Source organism: Mus caroli, unplaced genomic scaffold (assembly GCF_978045245.1).
Source record: "Mus caroli unplaced genomic scaffold, Mus_caroli_1 scaffold_15, whole genome shotgun sequence".
NCBI lineage: Eukaryota > Metazoa > Chordata > Mammalia > Rodentia > Muridae > Mus > Mus caroli.
The window spans coordinates 80,255,353-80,278,539 of NW_028227270.1; the positions used below are offsets into that span (position 1 = coordinate 80,255,353).

Here is a 23,187-nt window from a genome sequence, read left to right on the forward strand (position 1 = left end):
TAGAACAACAAATAACAGAGAATAATAACCACTAATAGGCTGTCAGATCTCAGATAGCAAAATGTGTCATTTTTACCTGTACATGTCTTTATACTTTTTCATAATTTGCCCCCTACCCCTTCATTATATACTTGCTGGTCCCATTTCTTCCCCCAAATTGTCCCTCCTCCTATTTTGATGTCATACGCATTCTATTACCCTCTCTTGTCCAATAATAACGTAATTATACTTAATAAAATAGATATATTTTAATCCAATTTGCGAAGGATAAGCAAGGTTTTATTAAGATGTAGAGAATTAAGGGCTGGAGAGATGGCTCAGTGGTTAAGAGCACTAGCTGCTCTTTCAGAGGTCCTGAGTTCAATTCCCAACAACCACATGGTGGCTCACAAACAACTGTAGTGGGATTCAATGCCCTCTTCTGGGGTGTCTGACGACAGCTACAGTGTACTCACATACATAAAATAAATAAATCTTTTTTTAAAAGTAGTATTGAAGAGAACCAACCCCTGAAAGTTGTCCCTAGGGCAAAGAGGGGTCCCCAAAATGGGTTGTCCCAATTTATGTTTGAGACTAGATATTGATACAAGCCTTGAACTTATGATCCTCTTGCTCCTGCACTAAGACTAAAGATGTGTTGAATCATGCCCTTTGTTCTCCCTTGGGCCTCTTATGATGGCCTACATACATCTATATATCTATGTGCATATATAAACTTAAATATAGACTCTGCATATGAGAGAAACCAGACCAAAAAATATTTTATAACACCACATGAATGCAAGGAGGAGTGGAAAGAAATATGGTCGTGTTCAGTTCATAGGGAGAGTATGAGTATCTCTGTTACAGAGTGGATTCAGATAGCAAGTTATACCGATTGCTGTATATACTGAAATGTACCCATATCAACTGTATGTGACTTTGGTACCCAATTGAAGTTGTATCCTTCTAAGGAGTTATTGAAATGTAATTACATTTTTTGTTGTCATTGTTGGGGGAAAAAAAAGACCCCCTTCTGCTTCCAGAAAGGTCTGTGTTGCACAATTGTTAGAGAATGATACAGGTGGCTGAATTAGAAATAACACAATGTTGCCAGTTCTTTTTCTTTTTTCCACCACGCCCGGCTGACATTCAGCATTTTGATGGCGTTAGACGCTCGAGTCTAGATTATGGAAGACCTGGGGACCTTGCAGATACAAATTGCGCCCCCATGAGACTCATGAGCCTAACCTGGATTTGTAGCCAGACAATAGTCTACAGCATCTTAACAAAGAAGAAGAACAAGCCAAACGGGTCCACATCAGCAATGCAGGATTTTGAAATCATGTTCTCCTTTTGTTACATAAATTTGATACTATTTAGCTATGCAGAAAAAAAAAAGATATTTTGAAAGTATTCAATAGATAGACACTCCTGGAAGTACCTTTTATGAAATCTTTCCTTTAGCTGTATGGACTTTCTTTTCACATTGAGAAAGCAACGATCTTCTATACACAAAAACCAGACCTGAGTGTTTGGAGTTGCTGATTAAAGTCCATCTCTCTCTCAGCCCATGGGTGTTATAATTCTCAGCCATGAGGACAGTGGACATGAGGACAGTGGACATGAGCGATTGCATCCTTTGGTCTTCTAGCAACTGCATTCTAAATCTGGGTGGATGCACAGAGAATACAATACACACTCAGAGAAGGACTGGGACTGATCCAGCCACGCCCTCTTAAAGGCCTCTGGACCCTTTCTGTAGAGAGCACATTCTTCGTCTCCGCTATTGAATGCTACACCTGGAGGGATGTTTTAATTGTCTTTTAATTTAAACATTAATTTAATGTTTGGACACGGTCTTTTCTTAACCTTACACAGTCTTGGTTCTTTCCTAAGCCAGCATTACAGAGCATTTTCAAATTAAACCAAGAACAGCCACTGCATGAACCATGGAGCAGCCCAGAATGGTAGTAGCAGTAGGGTTGACACAGCTGGGTGTGGGAGAAACTCAAAACAGGTATTGGTGATGCTGAAACTCGGCGGAGGTGTCACATGCGTGACCTGCTGATGCCCTGGCCTTGGCATCAAATGCCACGTGGCCTCGGGTGGCTCCTGAGAACCATATTTTCTAACAAAGTCCCCTGTCCCTTCTGCATTCCATCTGGAACTTTGGAGCTTACTAAGTGTGCCTCGCCCTCCCTCTCCCTACCTCATTGATAGATACAAATTGTCTGCCTGATTAGAACTGATCACCAAGTGGCGTTTCCTTATCACCTCTTCCATATGAAAATGGATCTCCACGGACACAGTTTTCTTTTTTTTTTTTTTTTTGTTTTTTTTTTTTTGTTTTTCGAGACAGGGTTTCTCTGTGTAGCCCTGGCTGTCCTGGCACTCACTTTGTAGACCAGGCTGGCCTCGAACTCAGAAATCCGCCTGCCTCTGCCTCCCGAGTGCTGGGATTAAAGGCGTGCGCCACCACGCCCGGCTCACAGTTTTCTTCTATTCCCACCTTCAACTGACCTTCCCGAAACTCTATCACCTCTGAATTTTCTGTGAGCACAGTGACAAGTCTCAGTGTTTGGTGTGCAGCAGTGACAGGAACACAGAGACGGTTGTCGAAGTTCTTGCCCTTAGGGGCTCAAGTGCGGAGGAGATGGTAAAATGTCAAAGAAGACAGACACATCAGGTCAAGAGGTTCTTGGAGTAACAAGTGAGTCATTTTATAAAGAGACAGGGTTAGGAAGAAGGGTGGGGCTCAGGGGTGCAGGTCAAGCTACTGTGAGGGTCATGATCCTGAAGATAAGGGGAAACCGCAGAAGAGCTTCAAGCAGCTGTGGAAGGTATTCACAAGGCCACCTGACCACATTTCACACCTACCACCATTGCACACTGGGATGAAAGTTCCCCTGTCACCCAGCCTCCCAGCACTCTATACACAGAGATTTTTAAAGGCTTTAAAATAAGTAATTGGCTTTTGAATTTAAAATAGCTACCCACACGTCTGCCTTCTGCCTATCACCTATTTAAATAATGACTACATTATGGAGAATTTTGTTCCCAAAAGACAGCATGGGGCCTTGTTTTAACAAGGACTATTTTCCTGGTTTTAGTTTTTGCTTTTTTTTTTTTACTGGCTATATTTGTAGTGAGCTTATAAAACATTTATTTGTAGTGTTTCCTATATGGTATTTTGTTAGCGGTATTAGTTCAAAAAAATAAAAATAATTAAACACCCGTGGAAGGAATTGCAAGGTAGCACTAGGTTCTGTAGCTGACGGAACACAATCTTCGCAATGCCAAACCTTTGAATAGTTTTTCCTTTGTGTTTTTTAAGTTAAGTTCTTGTGTTGAGAGTTGAAGTGCAGGCTTTGCGTATGATGAGCATGTACTCTGGTCCCTGAGATACACTACCAGTGATGTGTTTATAAAAAGATAAAGAGATATAAGATATGATCTATGGGGGTGTGGTGAGGTGTGGGGGAAGGGGGGGTCTCAGCGGGCCCATGCCAAGGCATCCTTTTACCCTGAGGGACCCTGAGGATGGTATAGTATAGAACAGAGTTTATTCAGGGCATGGGAAGGGGAGTTAAGAGGATAGTAGAGGCAGAGAAATGTGGAAAGAGAGAGTGGAGAAGTAGAGGTCGGCCATGACCACGTAAAGAGAGGGGGGAAGGGAATAGGAAAGGGAGGGGGGAAGGGAAGAGCCCAAGAGTAGAAGAGAGAAGCAAGCAGGAAGCAAGAGTAAGAGGTAAAGAGAGAGGAGGGGCAAGCAGCCCCTCTTATAGTGGGCCAGGCTTACCTGGCTATTGCCAGGTAACCATGGGGTGGAGTTTAGACAGAATGCTAACAACTAGTCCCTCCTATTTCTTAAAGGCAACTATAAAAATGTATTTTAAAGACTTACTTATTTTATGTATATGGATATTGTCTACATGTACATCTATTTACACCCTAGAAGAGGTCATCTGACCCCATGAGACTGCAGTAATTGATGGCTGTGAGCCACCATGTCGGGTCTGGAAACTAACCTCAGGACCTTTGAACAGGCAGCCAGTGTTCTTAACCACGGAGCCATCTCTCGAGCCCAATATCTTAAAAATCAAAAACAGATATTAAAGGAAAAACAAACAAACAAACCCCAACCTTCTTCCCGCACCAAAAAAAAAAAAAAAAAAAAAAAAAAAAAAAAAAAACCAGCAAAGCCAAACAGTGTGAGGGGCTGAGGTGGGAAATGACATGAGCTTCATAAGAAAACCACAGACACTGTTCAGCCGTCAGCTCTGCCGACGTGAATACTACAGAGCCGTGTCTTCCGACTTCCGGCTGCATCCTCAGCTCATAGAACAGTGCTTGGCACAATGAAGAACTGAAGAGACTGTTGACGCCTGAAAACATGGACTCAATCTAGCTCAGGCCAGTGAGACTGCTTGGCAGGTGAAGGAGCTTGCTGCCAGTCAAGCCTGACAACTTCTGTCCCATCCTCCCCCACCCCACCCCACCCCACCCCACCCCCTCCCCCAGGAACACACAGGGTAGAAAAAGAGAACTAAAGCCAGGCGCAGAGGCTCAAGCACTCCGGCACTCCGACAAAGAGATATAAAGGAAGGGAACTCATTACTTGTAAAGAGATATAAAGGAAGGGAACTCATTACTTGTAAAGATTTCTTTGCCATGCTAGGTGAGAGTGGTGGCCTCGAGCCACCTTCTTTTCTCTCCTCTTTACAAAGATCTCCTGGAGCCAGGATGTAGTCCAGTTGGTCGGAGTGCCTTTCCAACATGCACAAAGCCCTGGCACCTCCTAAAGCAGGCAGAAAATCAGAAGCCTACAGCCCCAGCCTCTGAGGTGGAGGAAAAAGAACTTAAACTCCAAGGTCGTCCTCAGGCCATCTTGGACTAAATAAAATCATCTCTAAATAAAAACAGAGGGGTGGGGAAGGGGGAGAGACGGGGAGAGGGAGAGAGAGGGGATGGGAGGAAAGGTAGAGGGGGGGAGAGGGGGGAGGGAGGAGCGAGAGAGAGGAAGGGGTTTCTGTATTTACTACTGAAAGCATCCTACAAAGCATTTGCATAGAGACAAAACAAAAAATCCTTCTCCCTAATGAATGCTCACTGTGTGGATAGTGGTGACTGGGCCAGCTTTGTGCGGTTAGATGACAGTGACCTGCTACCGCTTAAGTCAGTCATTTCCTGTGAAATTCCTGATAGACCCACTTCCTGGCTTCCAATATCTCTTTTCAGAATCATAACTGGTTTGATGGCATTTCATCCACTGTGGAGGTTGGCGTAGAGATAAGGGGTGGATCTTGAGGGAGAGAGACAGACAGGGAATAGGAATCCCGTATGGAATTGGACAGCTTGGCTCCTGTCCCATGATCCTCAAAGTCTCTCTTGTAAGAGTGAAGCATGAGGTCAGGGCACACACCACAGTGATGGGGAAGTGACACATGACAGAAGGACATGCTCCGTCTCTCTTATTGTCACAGTGATTATGCAATGCACAGTGTCTTGGCCCAGTTGCTGGTCGCACTCCCAGGCCCTGAGAATGTCCACTGATGGGACATTATCCATGTCCACTGGCTGACTTAGAGAAGAGGAGCCAGACGAAGGCCTGTTAGTGGTGGGGACACAAGGAAGCTGGCACAGTAGTCTGTAGGGACTGGTGGTATTTAATTCCAAAAAGGATACCTTATGACTCTAATTAACACAGTGACCCTGACACCTGACAAGCTTCATGTGTTTGCAGTCTTCTGACACACACACATATGCACAGACACACACACACACACACGTCCTTGCTAACCTTATTTCACATACATACAGAATGCCTTATATGCTTGCTGCCTTCCAACACATGTACACACACACATACAAACACAGACACACACACACAGACACACACACACACATGTCCTTGTTAGTCTCATTTCCAGGTCAGACAGCTTACTTCCACAATCCTCCTCATTTCCCCTAATCCTCTGTCCTTTCTGGGGGAAGATTTCTTCCTGATAGGCAGCAAAGAAGAAAGTTATTCTTTCTTTTCCCTGCAGTAACAGAAACAGTCGAAACTTCAGGCTACTTCAGTCTAGGGCCAGATTCCAGCTTAACCTGGGACCAAGGCTCCATTCTCAAGCACGCGGAGATAAGGAAGACAAACCTAACATCTTGTACAAACTGTACAACAAAGACAATACCAGAGGCCACGAGCAGAATATTTCCATGTGTTCCAAACAGAAATTGGTCGGACTGGCAGGTCAGCCCAGCAAGTATAGGTGCCCACTGCCTGATAACAGAAACCCAGTGAAGTGAGTTCAATACATGGAAGGAGCTCCACAAAGCTATGTTCTGACCTCCATACATACATCATGGGCCTCCATACATACATCATCATAAGCTGACACACAATACAGTTTTTTTTAAAAAAAGAAATGGGTGGAACAGAGCTACTAAGGTACCATAATGAATGTCACTTACTCCTCCTCCTGGAATTCCCTCCTGGGAATCTTTGTGACCTGACATCTTTGTGATCTTGGTGGCATCTCTGAAATAAACTCTCATGGGACAGCCTATGTATCTGTTCCCAGCCACCAGGTCTGTCCACTTTCTGCCTCACGGGCAAGTTCTGTGATTACCCTTCTAGTTCAGCTATTAGGAATGCTGGATTATCAGAGATCTAAATATGTCTAACTGCTTTGAGTCCACTTTTGGATATGAAGATAGCCTCCAACAGCACTCAAAGGCAAGCCAAAGACAAGGCTGCCACTCCGAAAGAACCGGCAGCTATTTCAGAATGGCAAGCATAGGGCCATTCTTACCTTCAACTGACACAAGCCACACGGTGCAATACTGGAAACCAGTACACTGGGACATTCCCATGTAGCCCTCGCAACGTATGGGAAGCAGACTTTGAAAAGCAGCCTAGCAAGTATAGGTGCCCACTGCCTGATAACAGAAGCCTAGTGATGGGAGTTCAATACATGGAAAGAGCTCTACAAAGCCAGACTGACCAATATCTATTTGGAACACATAGAAATGTTCTGCTCATGGCCTCTGGTATTGTTTTTGTTGTACTATCATCTGCATACCCTGGCCTCGTTTCCACATTACCATAAACCATCAAAAAGACTTTCCCCTAGGTGAATCGGAAGCACAAGGCTGTAAACAGGAATTGCAAATAAGAAATGATGGAGCTGGGCATGGTGGCGCATCCCTTTAATCCCAGCACTCGGGAGGCAAAGGCAGGCGGATTTCTGAGTTTGAGGGCAGCCTGGTCTACAAAGTGAGTTCCAGGATAGCCAGGGCTATACAGAGAAACCCTGTCTCAAAACCCCGCCCCCACAAAAAAAGAAATGACAGTAACCTGAAAGGTGAGAATTCTACTGGGACGTTTCCAGCTATAAGTGCCCCCTGTGTGTCCATCTCTACTCTACTACCCTCTCCTCTAGGCGACAAAATCTTGGGGCTGGGTTTGTTCAACAGAGATTAACTGAGACATGAGTACCAGAGTGAATCAGAGCGCTGCCTTTGTGAACATCTAAAGAGATTTCCAGGGTGCTAGAAAGCAGCCCCGCCCACAATGTTGCATGAAATCTGGTCAACAATTAATTTTATATGTTCTAGAATGCCTTTTTTTAAAAAATCCATCTCCCAGCTTTGAGGGCTTCAGTCCTTATCATGTACTATATGACCAGTGTTAATTCCACAGCCGTGCCGAAAACCCAATACTCATCTAATACGGCAGCTTGTCCAGTCCCCGAGATATTCCTTAGGTCACTGCTTCTTGGATATTTATAAGACCACCAGGGTAGCACAAAACTGTCAGTAAAAGCATCCACAGTCGTCATTTTCAGGTACCTAAAAATTTTTTTTCCAAGTAATTTAAATGAATCAGTTCTCGGAACTCAGAGTTCTGAGCAACCGGACCCTTGAGATGAATGGACAAATAAATGCCCTTGCCACCCAGGCGGACAGAAGCTTTTGAGCCCTTGCACCAGTGTGGTGAAGGGAAAGAATGATTTCCACAAGCTGCCCTGACCTCTACACCCATTTGCAATCTACAAAGAAGGATGGAATAAGCAATTTAAAGAAGAATTGTCAATGACTATTTGACACTGACCTGGAATCCTATTGAGTGTCACCCAAAAATGTTCATCAGGGCTATAGGTATCTTTAGACCACTCTAAGAGAGCAATGGCCCTTTCGTCGTTCAGGATAAAGTTGACAAAGTCCCGGGTGAGGGCCACGTAGGCTGTGCCGAAGTAGATGATCAGTTGGTGTGGAGGTGGAGTCTTCAAAGTATTTGTTTTATGCATAAAATATCCGCTTTTGCCTTTGCGTTCCTGGTGTACGTACTTAGTCCGTACAACTATGTACGCAGGGGGCAGCACTCCCGGAGTGATGTTTTTCCCCTTAAATCTTTTCAGATGGTTAATTATTTCCTTGTTGGTTTTCAAAGGGAAGTCCTGCCCGCAGGTGTTGAGGACATATTTCCAGGGAATCTTGGAGGCCACCAGATCTTTCATGCAGTTCAGATCAGCCTGGAGCCGAGAGAAGCCACCATAGACCACCTGCTCCACCTTAGAGGCCAGGAAGGCATTGGGGAAACAGCTTAGTAACTGCCGCACCGTTTCTTTGAAGGTGTCTGTCGCCTTACTATCCACATGCACACAGTAGACGTTCTGGGGCATGTAAATGGCCCTGAAGAGCCTTTCAAAGGTATCGAAGTCTTTGTGGATCACCATGATGTAAGCCAGGGGAAAGGCAGCCTCTTCTTCCGAAAGGGGACTGGTAATATAGTGGCTCTGGATCCGGTACTGAGGACAGGAGGTTCTTTCTAAAGGATGTGGTGATGTGTCCCCCGTCATGAAGAACGTATGATTTTGCAAGCCGTAATCACAGACGGTGACAGACGTCCTTTCGCTGGAGCTGTTGAGCTGCTGGTAGAGGTTGGGCAGGCTTAGCTGGCTGTGATAAAAAACCACAAAAATCACCACGCTGAGCGCAGAGAAAGCGAAAACTTTCCCGCGTAGGCTCATTATTTAGGGTTCCAGGCGGGAAGAATTATCACCGGAGACTGAGAAGTGACCACAGTTCTGAAAGCCCAGGCACGAGAGGTGGACCTGGCTCCTCCAGATTCGCCGGCTTCTCCCGCACAGATGCGGGCTCTCGCTCCCCAGTTCTCAAGGCCTGGGTCTCCAGTACGTGGGAGTCTGGTCCATCCTCCGGGACTGACTGGAGTTTGGCAGCTTTCCCACAGCACATTCGCATCTGAAGCTTGAAGCTCCTAGGAGCCGAATCCCTGTGGGTAGGAGCTCAGCCCCGCCCAGATGAGGGAAACCTCTTCGTTTGCATACGAAAAGCTAGAGGTGCCTCCAGCAGGCTGCCTTCTGGAACAGAGCGACAGGACCTGGAGCGGACAGTCTCAAGCTTCAGCCCCACCCACCTCCCCTCCGTCCATCTAAACTGCTCTTTTCTCCTGCGTACACCCCTCATCTCCTACAAGAGGTGGGTCTGGTTTTGCCCCCACTTTGGGGAGAGTATAAGGCGAAAGCTCCTCGGTGTTTCTTTTCTTTCTTTCTCATTGTTTATTTTTTCATTTCAGTGTTATCTCCGCCCCTGGGCAGAGACATAGATACAGGGAAAAAGGCATTGCAACAGGTCTAAATAGATAATCAGCAGAAGGGGGGTGGGGGGACCTTTGTGGTGAAGTGTGCTGGATTAAATCATTCAGATATGATGTGCCTACTCAGACTATGAGAAGAGGGAACTAAGAATCAAATCATGGGACACCTGGCGAAGGTGATTTCTCATACTAGAGGGTCCGAGCTGAGAACACGTAAGAGAGTAAACACACCATTGTTAGCATGCTATGTCGAAATGTGATAACCACTGGTTTCCGTTTCACACAGAGCTTCAGATGTCTAGAACTGTCAACACAGTATTATTTGCAATATTTGAGCACCTAGCTACTGAGTCTCCTTTAACATTAAGATGCCATCAAATTTGTGGTCATTTTCTAAAACTTCTGGAATCTTCTAGTCCCCTTCCCACACACCCAACTCTCCCACTTCCGGGACTCTGAAGAAAGAACAAATGTTTCTGGACCGTTGTAAAATTCCTGGAAGTATCAGTCATTGTGACTCAGGGAAACCAGGAAGAGCAGGTCTGGTTACAAGGCTTGGAATTCTCTTAGCTTACCTGTGCACCCTGTGGCCAAACGGCTCACAGAGAATGCGGAGGGCTTTGGGGTGGGGGTGGGGGTAACCAAGGCTGGTCCCATGACTAGGTTTCTAGGCAGAACACACCACATCTGGAGACTTCAGCATCTGCGCCAGTCAGGAAAATGCTGGGTGCTTAAGAGGCTCCCTCCCTGCCCCATTTTGCCCTCTTCGCCCATCCATTGTATATTAGCAGCTAGCGTGAACCATCAAGATTGATTTGGAATCGTCAAGATGGGTTTGGAATGCTGCCAAACAGGGTCCTCCAAACTCGCCAAACACAATTTCTTTGATTTATAGGGGAGGAAAGCTGGGATGCCCTTTCATGGCCACTCAGTCCACGGTGCCCACATCAAGATGTGGGAACCGGTCTTCTCCATAACTCCTAAATTCAAACACGGAACAGGGAGAAATCCCTTGCCTCTGAAAACAACAGGCCTTCTCTCTGTGAGATGGCAGGTAAAAACACCTGGCTGCAACTCCTTTTTCACAAGGTTGTCCCCTGGATTAAATGAAAGTCCTCCTGCTCACCCCGTAGAAGGAAGCTGGCCACTGGCTGAGTGTGAATTCAGAAAGCACTGCCTTTGCTATTCTTTCTCCTCTTCTGAAAAAACAGCCTGTACTTCTGACCCTGCTAAGGAACGTGATCATTTGTTTTCCGCCCTTTTTATTTTCCCAGACAGGGTTTCTCTGTGTAGCCTGAGCTGTCCTGTAAACACACTCTGTAGATCAGTCTGGCTTTGAACTCAGAGATCCACCTGCCTCTCTCTGCCTCCCTAGTGCTGGGATTAAAGACTTGTGGTAGGGGATTAAGGAACTGAATAAGACTGTCTTCTAGAAGGGGCTCGACCTGGATACAAAGAGAAATGTGTACTATCATGTGATAAATCCAACCTGGGATTAAAAGTGCTCTTCACCAGTTGACAGGCTTGATTTCTGTTCTTTATAAAGTAAAAGAGAACATTTACCTTAAAGCTTTCAATTGGGCTATCTAATACCCAGGACTCACACCTTACTCCTAACAGGGTGTGGCAATACAAACCTGTAACCACAGCCCTAAAGAGGCTGAGAGAGGAAGATTGTAAATTCCAAGCTCTGGGCTAGCCCAGGCTAGAAATAAGATCCTTTCTCAGAAAACCAATCAAGCCGGGTATGGTGTTGAAAACCTTGCATCTCAGAACTCCAGAGGCAGAGGCAGGCAGATCCCTGTGAGTCTGAGGCCAGCCTGGTTCACTTAGAAAGTTGAAGGACTGTCGGGGCTGCATAGAGAAAGCTTGTCCCAAGCAAGCAAACACATACACATACATACATACACACACAAAAACAAAGCAACTCAACAAAACTCCTTTTCTTCCTTTATCATTGATCTACACACACACACACACACACACACACACACACACACACACACAGAGCTATATAAGGGGAATACCTGAATAGACCATTCTGACAGCTTCACTCCTTTATGTAAAATATACCAGGGCTGGTGAGATGGCTCAGCGGTTAAGAGCGCCAACTACTCTTCCAAAGGTCCTGAGTTCAAATTCCAGCAACCACATGGTGGCTTACAACCATCCGTAACGAAATTTGATGCCCTCTTCTGGAGTGTCCGAAGACAGCTACAGTGTACTTACATTTAATAAATAAATAAATTTGTGGGGTTTTTTGGGGGGGTTTTGGGGGGTTTTTTTGTTTTGTTTTTGGCTTTTTGAAAACAGGGTTTCTCTGTATAGCCCTGGCTGTTCTGGAACTCACTCTGTAGACCAGGCTGGCCTCGAACTCAGAAATCTGCCTGCCTCTGCCTCCCGAGTGCTGGGATTAAAGGCGTGCGTCACCAAGCCTGGCATAAATAAATATTTAAATATATATATATATACACACCTACCCTTGGGTAGGCTGTAGCTAACGGCAAAGAGGAAGTTAGAGTTCCAATTTTGTTCCTTTCCTTTGTCTCAACCTGATCTTACACAGGGAGTGCTGGCAGATGCCAAAGTAAAGTGAATTCAAGAATTTGGGGGTGGAGGTAGAGTGGAAGCCGGGGTGTTGCCACATGATTTATGGTTTAAAGCCATGGTAAACTCCCCAGCCCTGCACGCCAAACCAAAACCATAGCTCAGCAACCACTTCTGCAGTTTGCCCTGGCTTGTCTGCCCTAGTGCTGATGGACTGAGAGGAATCTGTGATATCTTTTTATTGGCTAGCCTAAGGAGGTTTGTTTTGCCTGGTCTCCATGGTAACAGAGCCGGCAATTTTTTTTTTTTTTTTCTTCTTCTAGCAAATGTTTGGGAGAGCAGAGCTATTAACTTCCAATAAGGACATTATTTCTGCTCTATCCACTCTAGTTGGATATAACTACTGAAAACTGTCCTCAAGTGAACACTTTATATCCTGCTCTTTGTGGCTCAGGGTAACCTTTATGGTCACAAAGACACAGAAGGCTAACTGTGTGCATGGTCGGGTTCCCCACCAACAAAGGACTGAGCAATCATAGCCTGAGGTGGGACCCAAAGAACTTCTCATTAATCTTATGGGGAATTTAGTTAAGGAAGACAGAACAGGATTGGGATTCTGGGTGTGGCCCTTGGTTATAGAACCAAGGTAATGTTTATTTATTAACTGACGTAATATTTGTATATGCACGACACAGTATTGCTACTCAGTACATTTCCATGTTACATCATAAGATCTTACATTGCTCAATAGCCATCATTTCTCTGGTAGGAGCCCTCTCTCTCCTTGCTGGTGACTTTGAAGGGTAGACTTGTTTTTGATCATGGCTGCCCTACCGTTACCATACAACACAGGCACACTTTCCAGCCAGACTCTACCCTGGCACGGGTTGAATCCTGCGTGACCTTGTTCAAGATCACTCTATCCTGTTCTATACAGAAGGCTTCAGTTGCGCCTGACTAGCAACTTCTAACTCGTCCACGGAAAAGGTCAGAAAGTACGTGGGAAATGATCCAGCGAGCAAACCAGTAATCAGGAATTATGGGTAGCCCTGTGCTCCCCCGTGTACGTGGGTGTGAGAGAGCACAGGGCTGGTGGAGACAGGAAGGCAAGGCAGTGAGCTGGCAGATGCAACTACCACCCAGCCAAGGTGTGTTGACATCGGAGGAGGAGACAAAGAGAATCTTCACCACCTCCTCCACAGAGCAAGCAGCTCACACACACACACACACACACACACACACACACACACACACCAGCAACTAACACCACACAGAACTGGGGACCTTGTTGTATTGGAGCAGCTCAGGCACTTTCAAAACGTTATCAGATAATTAATAAATTTTAAAATCAAAGTACATACATGTGCATGCATGTATGTGCACACAGGCACACATACACACACACACACCTGTACTTGGTCCTCTAGATGGCAATTTTACCACATCCTACTTAGGCATCAAAACTCAGGCAGTGTTAAGTTTCTTTGGAAGTGGGCCTTATTAACTATAATATACCATCACAACAAACATCCTCAAAGCCAAGCAGGGGTGTAAGACTGGCTGATAGGCACCTATTATGAGCAACAGGCCCAAGAATGAAATAGGTTCAATTTCAAATTCACTTGCAATCATTTGTATTCCAAATAGCCACCCCGGCCCAGCTCAGAACCATCTTTTAATTTAAGCTGTTTATGTAAACCAACACTGGATTTGAATTCACCTACATAACCCAGGCTGCCTTTAAACTCAGCAATCTTCCTGACTCAGCCTCCTGAGACCTAAGATTACACTTGCGTCTAGCTTCCATGTCTCCTTCCAATGCCCATCTTGTTATTTGTTAAGACCAACACCTCAGCCGGGCAGTGGTGGCGCACAACTTTAATACCAGCACTTGGGAGGCAGAGGCAGGCAGATTTCAGAATTCGAGGCCAGCCTGGTCTACAGAGTGAGTTCCAGGATAGCCAGGGCTAACACAGAGAAACCCTGTCTCGAAAAACCAAAAATAAATAAATAAATAAATAAATAAAATAAAATAAAATAAAAGACCAACACCTCAAGTCTTTACAAAGACAGGGACATTCCTTGCTATGAAGGGACTTGGAAACCATGAAGCTCAATGCCTGCAGGTCTGGAGCAACACTAGATGTTCCTCTGAAAAGAGTCAGAGTACAAAGGCTAAAATAGAAATATAAACAAACACAGGATTCTGCACATTTTGTTTGAAAAATCAGCTCTCTTCTTTCCTGAGAAAACAACAGCAGATACTCCTGGGATCTACTCTTAAAATGTCACAGAGGCTTCAGCAGTGGCCTCTAGGGGACCATTGTGACTTTCCTGGACTGTGGTGGCAGCCTGGGGACAGGCCGTAGGGATCATGAAGGCAAAGGTGAAGACAAGGAATGGATTCCCGTCACCAAGCTGGGATGCTTAGTCCCAAAGATGTGAAGAACAAGTCCCTGGAGGGGACCAGTCTTTTCTCGCTGCCCATCAGGGAGTCTTAACATTCTTGGCTTTTTCCGGTAGGCACCCCTCAAGGGAGAGGTTTGAAGAAGAGGCTGGAGTGGAAGCAAACTCATACTAGCCATTAAACTAGGTTCGAGACTTTGTCACCATTGGAAACTAAAGTGATCATGGTGGTCTGGGGGTTAAATACTCTACCTTGGCCAAGATCTCCACTGATCCTGTGCAGACAGGCTGCTAAGATGACAAGATCATTAAGTCCCATCCCATCCTATGACAGGTGACAGACCTCTGGGCTGCTTCTTCTCCCCCTCATCTTCTGTATCCAAGAAGCTGATGCTGATGGCTGGTTTTACCACTGTGGCAGGGCTGTACTGATACCTGGGTGACTTCACCAAGGACATTTTTGATGCTATCTCCAAGACATAGATAGCCAACTGACCCCTGACCTCTGGAAAGACGACCATCCTGCGGTCATCAAGTCTCCCTTTCAGGAATTCATTGACCATCTTCTGAAGCCTACCAGAGGCCCTGTGTGCAGGGCCTAGGACCCACATATGTTTTTGTTGCTGCTGCTCTTTTGTTTCTAAGACAGAGTCTCCTGCATCCCAGGTTGGCCTTGAACTCACTAAGTAGCCAAGGATGTGTTTCTATTTCTGATCCGTTTGCCTATATCTTCTAAGGGCTAGGAATACAGTCATGAGCCAACCTTGCCTGGGCAAGTACTCTACCAACTGAGCTATATTCCCAGGACCTCTCTAGAGTCTTAAATAAGAAAAATCAAGGTGGCACACGCCTTTAATCCCAGCACTTGGAAGGCAGAGACAGGCAGATTTCTTAGTTCGAGGCTAGCCTGGTCTACAAAGTGAGTTCCAGGACAGCCAGGGCTATACAGAGAAACACTGTCTCAAAAAAAAAAAAAAAAAAAGAAACCAAAAAAATTCTAGTGAGTTAAACTTGTTTTTAACTACTACCACCACCACCACCACCCCACAATACTGAAATATATCTAATAATTTTTTTGTGGGGTGCTGAGCAACGAACCGCAGCATGCTAGGGAAACAGCCTACCACTGAGCTCCTCCTCAGCCCTGCTGTATTTTTTAACTAATCATTTTTGTGCTTAAGAGAGTAAAGCTTGGGCTGAAGAGATGGCTCAGCAGTTAAAAGCACTGACTGCTCTTCCAGAGGTCCTGAGTTCAATTCCCAGCAACCACATGGTGGCTCACAACCATCTGTAATGAGATCCGATGCCCTCTTCCAGTGTGTCTGAAGACAGCTAGCTACAGTGTAGTCATATAAATAAAAAAAATAAGTATTTAAAGGAGAGAGGGGGAGGGAGAGAGGGAGAGGCTTGTGTCATCTAGAAAACTCACAATTGTGACCAAACATTTTCTTCAAAAAATTCTAGGCAAATATGCCCATCATATTGTATCAGTCAGCAAAGTTCTTTCTAAAAGGACCAGGGAGTAAATGTTTTAAGCTTGTGGATAACTCATTCATTCATTTATTCATTCATTCTCTTGGTGTCGCTCCACACTGATGCTTGTAGCACAAATGTGACTAAGTCACACTGCGACTGTTTTGCAGCAAAGCTGGAGGGGGGACACTAAAATCCTAAAGTAACATAACTTCATGCCACGAAGCAGTCTGTCTGTCTGTTCTTTCGATGCTGCTCTCAACTGGTCGAAAATCAAACCAGGACTGGAGAGACGGCTCAGTGGTCAAGAGCACGGGCTGTTTGGGTAGAAGATATAGATTCTATTCCCAGCACCCACATGACAGCTCAAAACTCTCTGTAACCTCAGTTGTAAGCAATCTAATGCCCTCTTCTGGCCTCCACAGGTAGCAGGCGCATATGTGATGTACAGACATACATGTAACCGAAACACTCATACATGTAACATTTGGGGGGGGGGGGGGTCCGAGACAGGGTTTCTCTGTGTAGCCCTGGCTATCCTGGAACTCACTTTATAGACCAGGCTGGCCTCGAACTCAGAAATCCGCCTGTCTCTGCCTCCCGAGTGCTGGGATTAAAGGCGTGTGCCACCACCGCCCAGCTATTCATAACATTTTTAAAAATTATAATTTCTTAAAGAAAAAAAAATAAACCCTGAAGTCAGGCCCAGCCTTTAGTCCCAGTACTCAGGAGGCAGAGGTAGGCGGCAGATCTCTGAGTTCAAGGACGGCCTGGTCTACAGAGTGAGTTCCAGGACGGTCAGGGTTACACAGAGAAACTTTGTCTTAAAACAACAACAATAACAACAACAACAACAGAAGAAGGAATCAGAAATGGAAGAGAAGGGGCTGGAGAGATGGCTCAGTGGTTAAGAGCACCGACTACTGCTCTTCCAGAGGTCCTGAGTTCAATTCTCAGCAACCACATGGTGGCTCACAACCATCTGTAATGGGATTCAATGCTTTCTTCTGGTATGTCTGAAGATAACTACAGTGTACCCCTATAAAAAAAATAAATACAAAAGAAAAGGAAGGAAGGAAGGAAGGAAGAAAGAAAGAAAGAAAGAAAGAAAGAAAGAAAGAAAGAAAGAGAAGAAACAGTAAACAGTACAGAAAGAAAGAAAGAAAGAAAGAAAGAGAAGAAACAGTAAACAGTACAGAAAGAAAGAAAGAAAGAAAGAAAGAAAGAAAGAAAGAAAGAAAGAAAGAAAGAAAGAAAGAAAGAAGAGGAAACAGTAAACAGTACTGACCCAAGTCAGAGGAAGGCCACAGGCTATCTCAGGCTGATTCCTGCCCTCTGTTTTTTTTATTTTACTCTCGTAGGCTGCATACTGCCACTTGAATGCCGCTGACATCCACTGTTAGCATCTACATCTTTCCCCCAGCACGAAGGCACAAGGTGCTGGAAACCTTGATCATCCTTACATAACCAGAGGGAAGCCCATTTGACAGCGTACAGTGCTGACTGGATGAACAGTTTTGACAAGTAACTGACGCTTTTAACCTCAAGTTCCTCCTCTGTAGGATGCAGATAGCAGAGGCCGCCGTGTGCGTGGTGGGGATTAAATTGGCCCGTGTGCACAGAAGCACTTGCATATGCCCTCCCTGGTTTCTAAGGGGGTGACAGAAAGACTCAAGAGTGGACATGTTTGTTTGGCTAGCCCTGGACGTATCAGCGCAGAGTCCAATGCTACCATTATGCTTGATGTCCCTGTCTGCCTTGGTTTCCTTTTTAGTTCTTCTAAAGATGGAAATATTAAAAACATAGTTGGGAGCCGGGCATAGTGGCACCTTTAATCCTAACACTCAGGAGCAGGTGGATTTCTGAGTTCGAGGCCAGCCTGGCCTACAAAATGAGTTCCAGGACAGCCAGGGCTATACAGAGAAACCCTGTCTGGAAAAAAAAAAAAAACAAAAAACAAAACAAAAAACTATTAAAAAAACAAAACAAAACAAAACAAAACAAAACAAAACAAAACAAAAAAACAACAGTAGGATGGGCTTGGAGAGATGGCTCAGTAGTGGTTGAGAGCACTCACTGCTTTTCCAAGGGACCCAGGTTCTATTCCCAGTGCCCATATGGTAACTCAGAACCAAGGGGTTAACGGCCTCTTCTGGTACCACGTATGAGGTACAGATAGCACCTCTGCAAGCAAAACACACATACATATGCATCTTTCATAATACGATTAGTCTTATAGGCCTCTTACAAGATTGAAATAGGCTAGCATGGTGCAGTGACACATCTGTGTATCCTGATATCCTGAGAACATTCGCTGCCCTCAATGTGCCTTAGTTTCTCTACTATTAAATTTAATTGGGCTGCGGGGCGTATATTTTTTGAGACAGGATCTCTTTTGGCCTAGTCTGGACTTGGACTTTACTATGTTGTAGAGGCTGGCCCTGAACTCGTGATTCTCTTGATTGGCCCCTCCTCCCACCAATTACAAGAGCTGTGTGCCTGCATGGCTCAGCTAAGGCTTCCAATTTCAAAGGCAAAGGGTCTAGAACAATAATGGCATCGGTGTGAGAATCCACCTGGGTCTTCTCCCTCTATAATCCAGCCTGCCTAACTTGCTCTTTCTGAAGCACTTTTCTGCTTCCTTAGGCAGCCCTGCTGGGTAGCTGTGATTGCTCCTTTTGCCAGCTGTAACTCTACCTAAGCAAAAAACAAACCCAGCAGAGAACAGAAAACCTCAACCCTACGTTTTATAAGTGTCTATTTAGTTCCATTTCAAAGAACGGCATAAGTAACTATTTGTCTTTTGAAACAACCTTTATCTGCGCTCTGCCAGCTCCTTTGGGAGAAAACAACAACCAAAAGTTGCAGACCCATGAGACAAGTCTCCCCAGCTCTATCTAGGTCTAAATCTGCGTGCTCTTTGGGTCTCTTCTCACATCAGCTACTTCCAACTGGTTCCCAGACCCCCAGACGGAAGGTCCAGTTAATTGGGTTTGTTGGTTTGTTTGTTTTACAGTACTGCTACTGGGAACCGAATCTCTGTCTCCCACAAGCTAAGCATGAAGTCTCCACCAAGCTCCAACCGGACTGGGAGACGAGACATTTTACAACATAGCTGCTGCCAGAAGCCTGTATCTCCAGGATCCCATTGTCTGCACATCTCCAAATAAATGGAAACACAACAAGACAGCTGGTGGCTTTTGCTCAACTTCTAACTTTAATAACCCTATGAAATTTCTGACGTGGTTTTTAGTTTACCCAATCCACAACAGAAAAAAGCCATTTGCTTGAGTTTAGACAGTTTATTAGGACAGAGTTCTTGGGCAAATCTCCAAATTCGGACATTTCTTTTGCTCCCTGGGAAAATTATAGCTGACACAAACTTGCCTGCAAGATACGTCCTTCCTGTACAAGCATAGTATCTGATTCCCTGCTGATCAAACCGGCTTTCCTTTCAAGGTGCCAGTCCAGGGAACAGAGATTATTTAAAAATTATTGTCATAATGTATTTTTTCTTTTCTCTCTTTTTTCCTTTCTCTCTTTTCTTCTTCTTTTCTTTTCTTTCTCTCTTTCTATTTTTTTGTAAATATGAGCATTTACTCAGTTTCAAAGTTGCTATACTTGAAGTCACTAATGTTTAAAATGAACGTAACTAGCCAGAAATCTTATTTTGCCTAAGACAGTGAAACTGTGCCTGCAGCACCATTTGCGTATTCCCTCAGAATTTGTTCTTCAAGTGTCTGGAAGCTAGCCTATCTGTACTGACAGGAGTTGCTGAGCTACACGAGAAAACCTTTCTGACCAGCCAGTGAGGCACAGAGCAGTTATCACAAAAGGCATCGCTGAAGAAAACAGAGATATCCAAGGTGCTGAGTCTGGCCTGAAACTATGTAGCTAAGGATGACCTTGAACTTCGGGTCTCTACCTGCTGAGAGCTAGGATTGCATGTACCAGTATATACAGTACTGGAGATCAAACCCAGGGAGTTGTGCATCTCCTAGCAACTGAACTACATTTTCATTCTAATTTTTGATTTCAACATGCCTTGGAAAGAGATGGGTGAGTGGAAATGGGTCAAAGAGATTCAGGGTAACCAGGTATCCCTGTTTGTCTTTGTCCTTGACTGAGGTAGTTCCCAAAACATGAGGTGTTCGGTGCTAAGCCTCGCAAATCCTAGGCAACCCAGGAAGAACTAGTCACTCTGGGTACCACTGGCTCCATCCGCTCCCAGAGTGAGAGTCATTACTGAAGGGTCTTACTGATTATTAAATGGCTAGTAATTGATCAGCATGAAAGAGAAAGAAAGCCTCAAGCAAGGCTGTCCAAAGAACCCAACCGACACTGGGTCTACAGCACGCAGCAAGTCTGTGTGCCCCTTCTTCACATTTCTCCAAACCAGTGAGGTGTGGGGCAGAGTGACTAACATTCCCAGGATAGGCTCCCAGTGAACCAAGAAGAGTGTGCCTAAACCAAGCCAACTAACTATAAATTCCTTCCCTCGTAGACATGATGTTTTATTCACAAATGATGGGAAAACTAAAAAGATGGCAATTCTCATAAATGATACCATATTCATACTCCCTCTTGCTCCAGTACATGTGAATTAGAGGTCTTGCTATGTTGTATACAGCACTAATCTAAAAGGGAGAGGGGATGATTTTATGAATGGGAATGTTATTCTAAGATGATCAGGAAGTGGTAAGAGGCTCAAAAAAAAAAAAAAAAAAAAAGAAAAAATCAGTTTATGGGACAGACTAATCAACCATTCATTTTGTCTCTCTGGCTCAGAATTTGCTGCGTTAGGTTTGGAATACATGCATTCTGTGGCTCCCTTGGGCTTGGAATCCATCATCAATCCCACTTCCAGCATACAAAAGAGGCTGTTTTCATAGGGAAGTTGTAATGGGAAGCTTGGCTTAGATTGAGGGGTTGCCAGCGGAAGTCCAAAAAAAGTTGTCCGAATAGAGATAAACCAAAAAGGCCGTGAAGTGGTGCATAGAGCAGTCAGCTCTGGAACCAACTGTGTGGGAGAACAAAAGCCAATCCGGGAGCAGGGAGCCCCTTCCTGGTCCTGCAGGGTCTGGGGAAGGCAACTGCTAGGTGGGAAACCAGAGAAAAGCTGGGGTTCGAGGTAGAGGTCTTCCTTCTACAGAACCCCAAAGACGGGGAAGGATCTCAGACTTGGATGGAGTACAATTTAATGAAGGACGAGTTAGGTGAAGACTGGGGTGCAGAAAGATGGCTACGGAGGAGGTCAAACAGGAGGTGGAGAGAGGGAGAGAGAGAGAGAGAGAGAGAGAGAGAGAGAGAGAGAGAGAGAGAGAGAGAGAGAGAGAAGAGATAGGCTGACCTTTGCCCAAAGCTAAAACCATTACATCAACCTGACCCTCCAACTCTCTTGGGAAAGAACCTCGCTGTCTCCTCCCGTATCTTCACAGTTAAATTTTGATCTTTTCCAATCGAAGCTGAAGAGGAAGATCATTCGGAATGGAGGTTGTAGAAGAGCAAGGTTCAGGGCACAGACATCCATCTCACAAACCCCATCCTCCTCTTTCCTAGGATCGAGGCATTGTAGGGACACGCAAGGTCGACGTGGCTGGAAACAGCTTTCTGCCACTCGTGGCTTGGGCCTGAAACAGCCTAAGAAAAGAACCACACACTTTGTGTGCGGCAAGAGGGATCTCTGACTAGTTCTGTTGTGGAGAATCACATTAAAGGTGTGGTTTTTATGTCAGGTAAAAGCCTGACGAAGTGAATTTGACCTCAGTTCCATCCCTGGAACCTGCGTGAAAAGCGTGCAGTTGTGAACTCCTGGAATCCCAGTGCTGCTTGGGTGGGGAAAGAAGGCACACTCGAGACTCAGCCAGAAGCCTTCGGATCAGAATAGGAAGCAAAGAAGCCTTGAGTGATTGAAGACCTCTGAGACCCAACATCCTACATTAAATTGGCAAAGCCATTACACATATGGACCAGGCAGGCTCAAGGGGAACGAGAAAGCTTTCCTGAGTAGTCTGGGCAACCATAGATGAGCGTGTATGCAAAGACTAACCAAAGCAGCTTCCTCCTCTAGGATGTTTACGGAGTGCTTCCCTACAGAGGCCTCCTGTGGAGACTAACCGAGCCTCAAGCCCCATAAACGTGCTGAGGTTCTCTACAGCAAGGGTTAGAAAACCACACCTGATCCCAGCTCAACGAGCGCATGCACGCACACGCACGCACGCACGCACGCACGCACGCACGGGTCCTTTCTTCATTGCCTCTCGGGCCCCAGCCAGGGTTCCAGGACCCAAGCTGCACGGTGAACAGCAGGCACAGCCTCAAGTATGCAGCACAGAAGAATATTCCAGAGAGACCCTGCCTCCACAAAGTGGAAGGTCACAATTGCCTCCCAACAGGTTTTCCTATGACCTTCATACATACACCATTTTGCTTCAGTTACTGTTTCCTAAGGCTAAAAAATTGTCTGCTGCGTTACTCCATATTAAAGGCAGGGGCATACAAAAATGGTAGCAATTGTTGGACATTCTAAGAACCACCAAAAGCTCCTTTCGCACATTCCTGAACCAGGTTCTTTGGAGTTCCCCCACCCTGTCTTCAATGATTCAATGACCAACACCCTACCCCCACATTCCCACAGTTGCCACATTCTCCCCATGCACATGATCCATGCACGTATAAAGCCCGCTATCACAGACAGCCTGGCCTGTTGCTGCCTTCACCCACATTCATAGTCAGCCATTTTTGCATACCCTACCCCCCAATAAACCTCTTGCCATAATATCTGTTTTGTGATTTTTTTTTAAAGCGGCATTCTTTTTGACATAAAACCCTTCATTAGTGCCTTTGGCCCAACTTCTGGCTCACCAATTGCTCTGCCCTCCATCCACCACTGGCACTCAGTAACTGATCCCTCTCAGTTGTTGTAGACATACCCCTGAGCCCAAAAAGGCTCCGTTGAGCATCTGGTACCCGCTTTGGTACTCTTAGAGATGGAGGTACCCCCAGCCACAGTCTTTAAGGCTATGGTTCACTGTCCCCACGCCTGACCCTTTCCCTTGGGTGACACTTAATTCCTCAGCTTGGTTTTTTTACCTTTTGGGCTCACTCCAAAACCCTGGTCCCAGGTACCCAGTCTCCTCTGGCTATTTGCCCTGACCCCT

At 45.4% G+C, this 23,187-nt stretch overlaps 2 protein-coding genes across 3 annotated transcripts in view; both read right to left on the bottom strand.

The window, feature by feature from the left end:
- The window catches only part of LOC110307912 (N-acetyllactosaminide beta-1,6-N-acetylglucosaminyl-transferase), a 74,176-nt gene that overhangs the window by 33,273 nt on the left and 17,716 nt on the right, over positions 1-23,187 (bottom strand). The window contains exon 1 of one of the 2 annotated variants that reach the window (XM_021180179.3): positions 8,096-9,299. The exons of the other annotated variant lie outside the window; for it this stretch is intronic. Coding sequence (XP_021035838.1) covers positions 8,096-9,014 — 919 coding nt within the window. The 5' untranslated portion in view covers positions 9,015-9,299. Of the gene's footprint in view, positions 1-8,095; positions 9,300-23,187 lie in introns of those variants that run through there. 2 annotated transcript variants of the gene reach the window in all.
- LOC147001020 (N-acetyllactosaminide beta-1,6-N-acetylglucosaminyl-transferase-like) overlaps positions 1-23,187 on the bottom strand; it is a 95,106-nt gene that overhangs the window by 20,693 nt on the left and 51,226 nt on the right. The window lies entirely within an intron of this gene.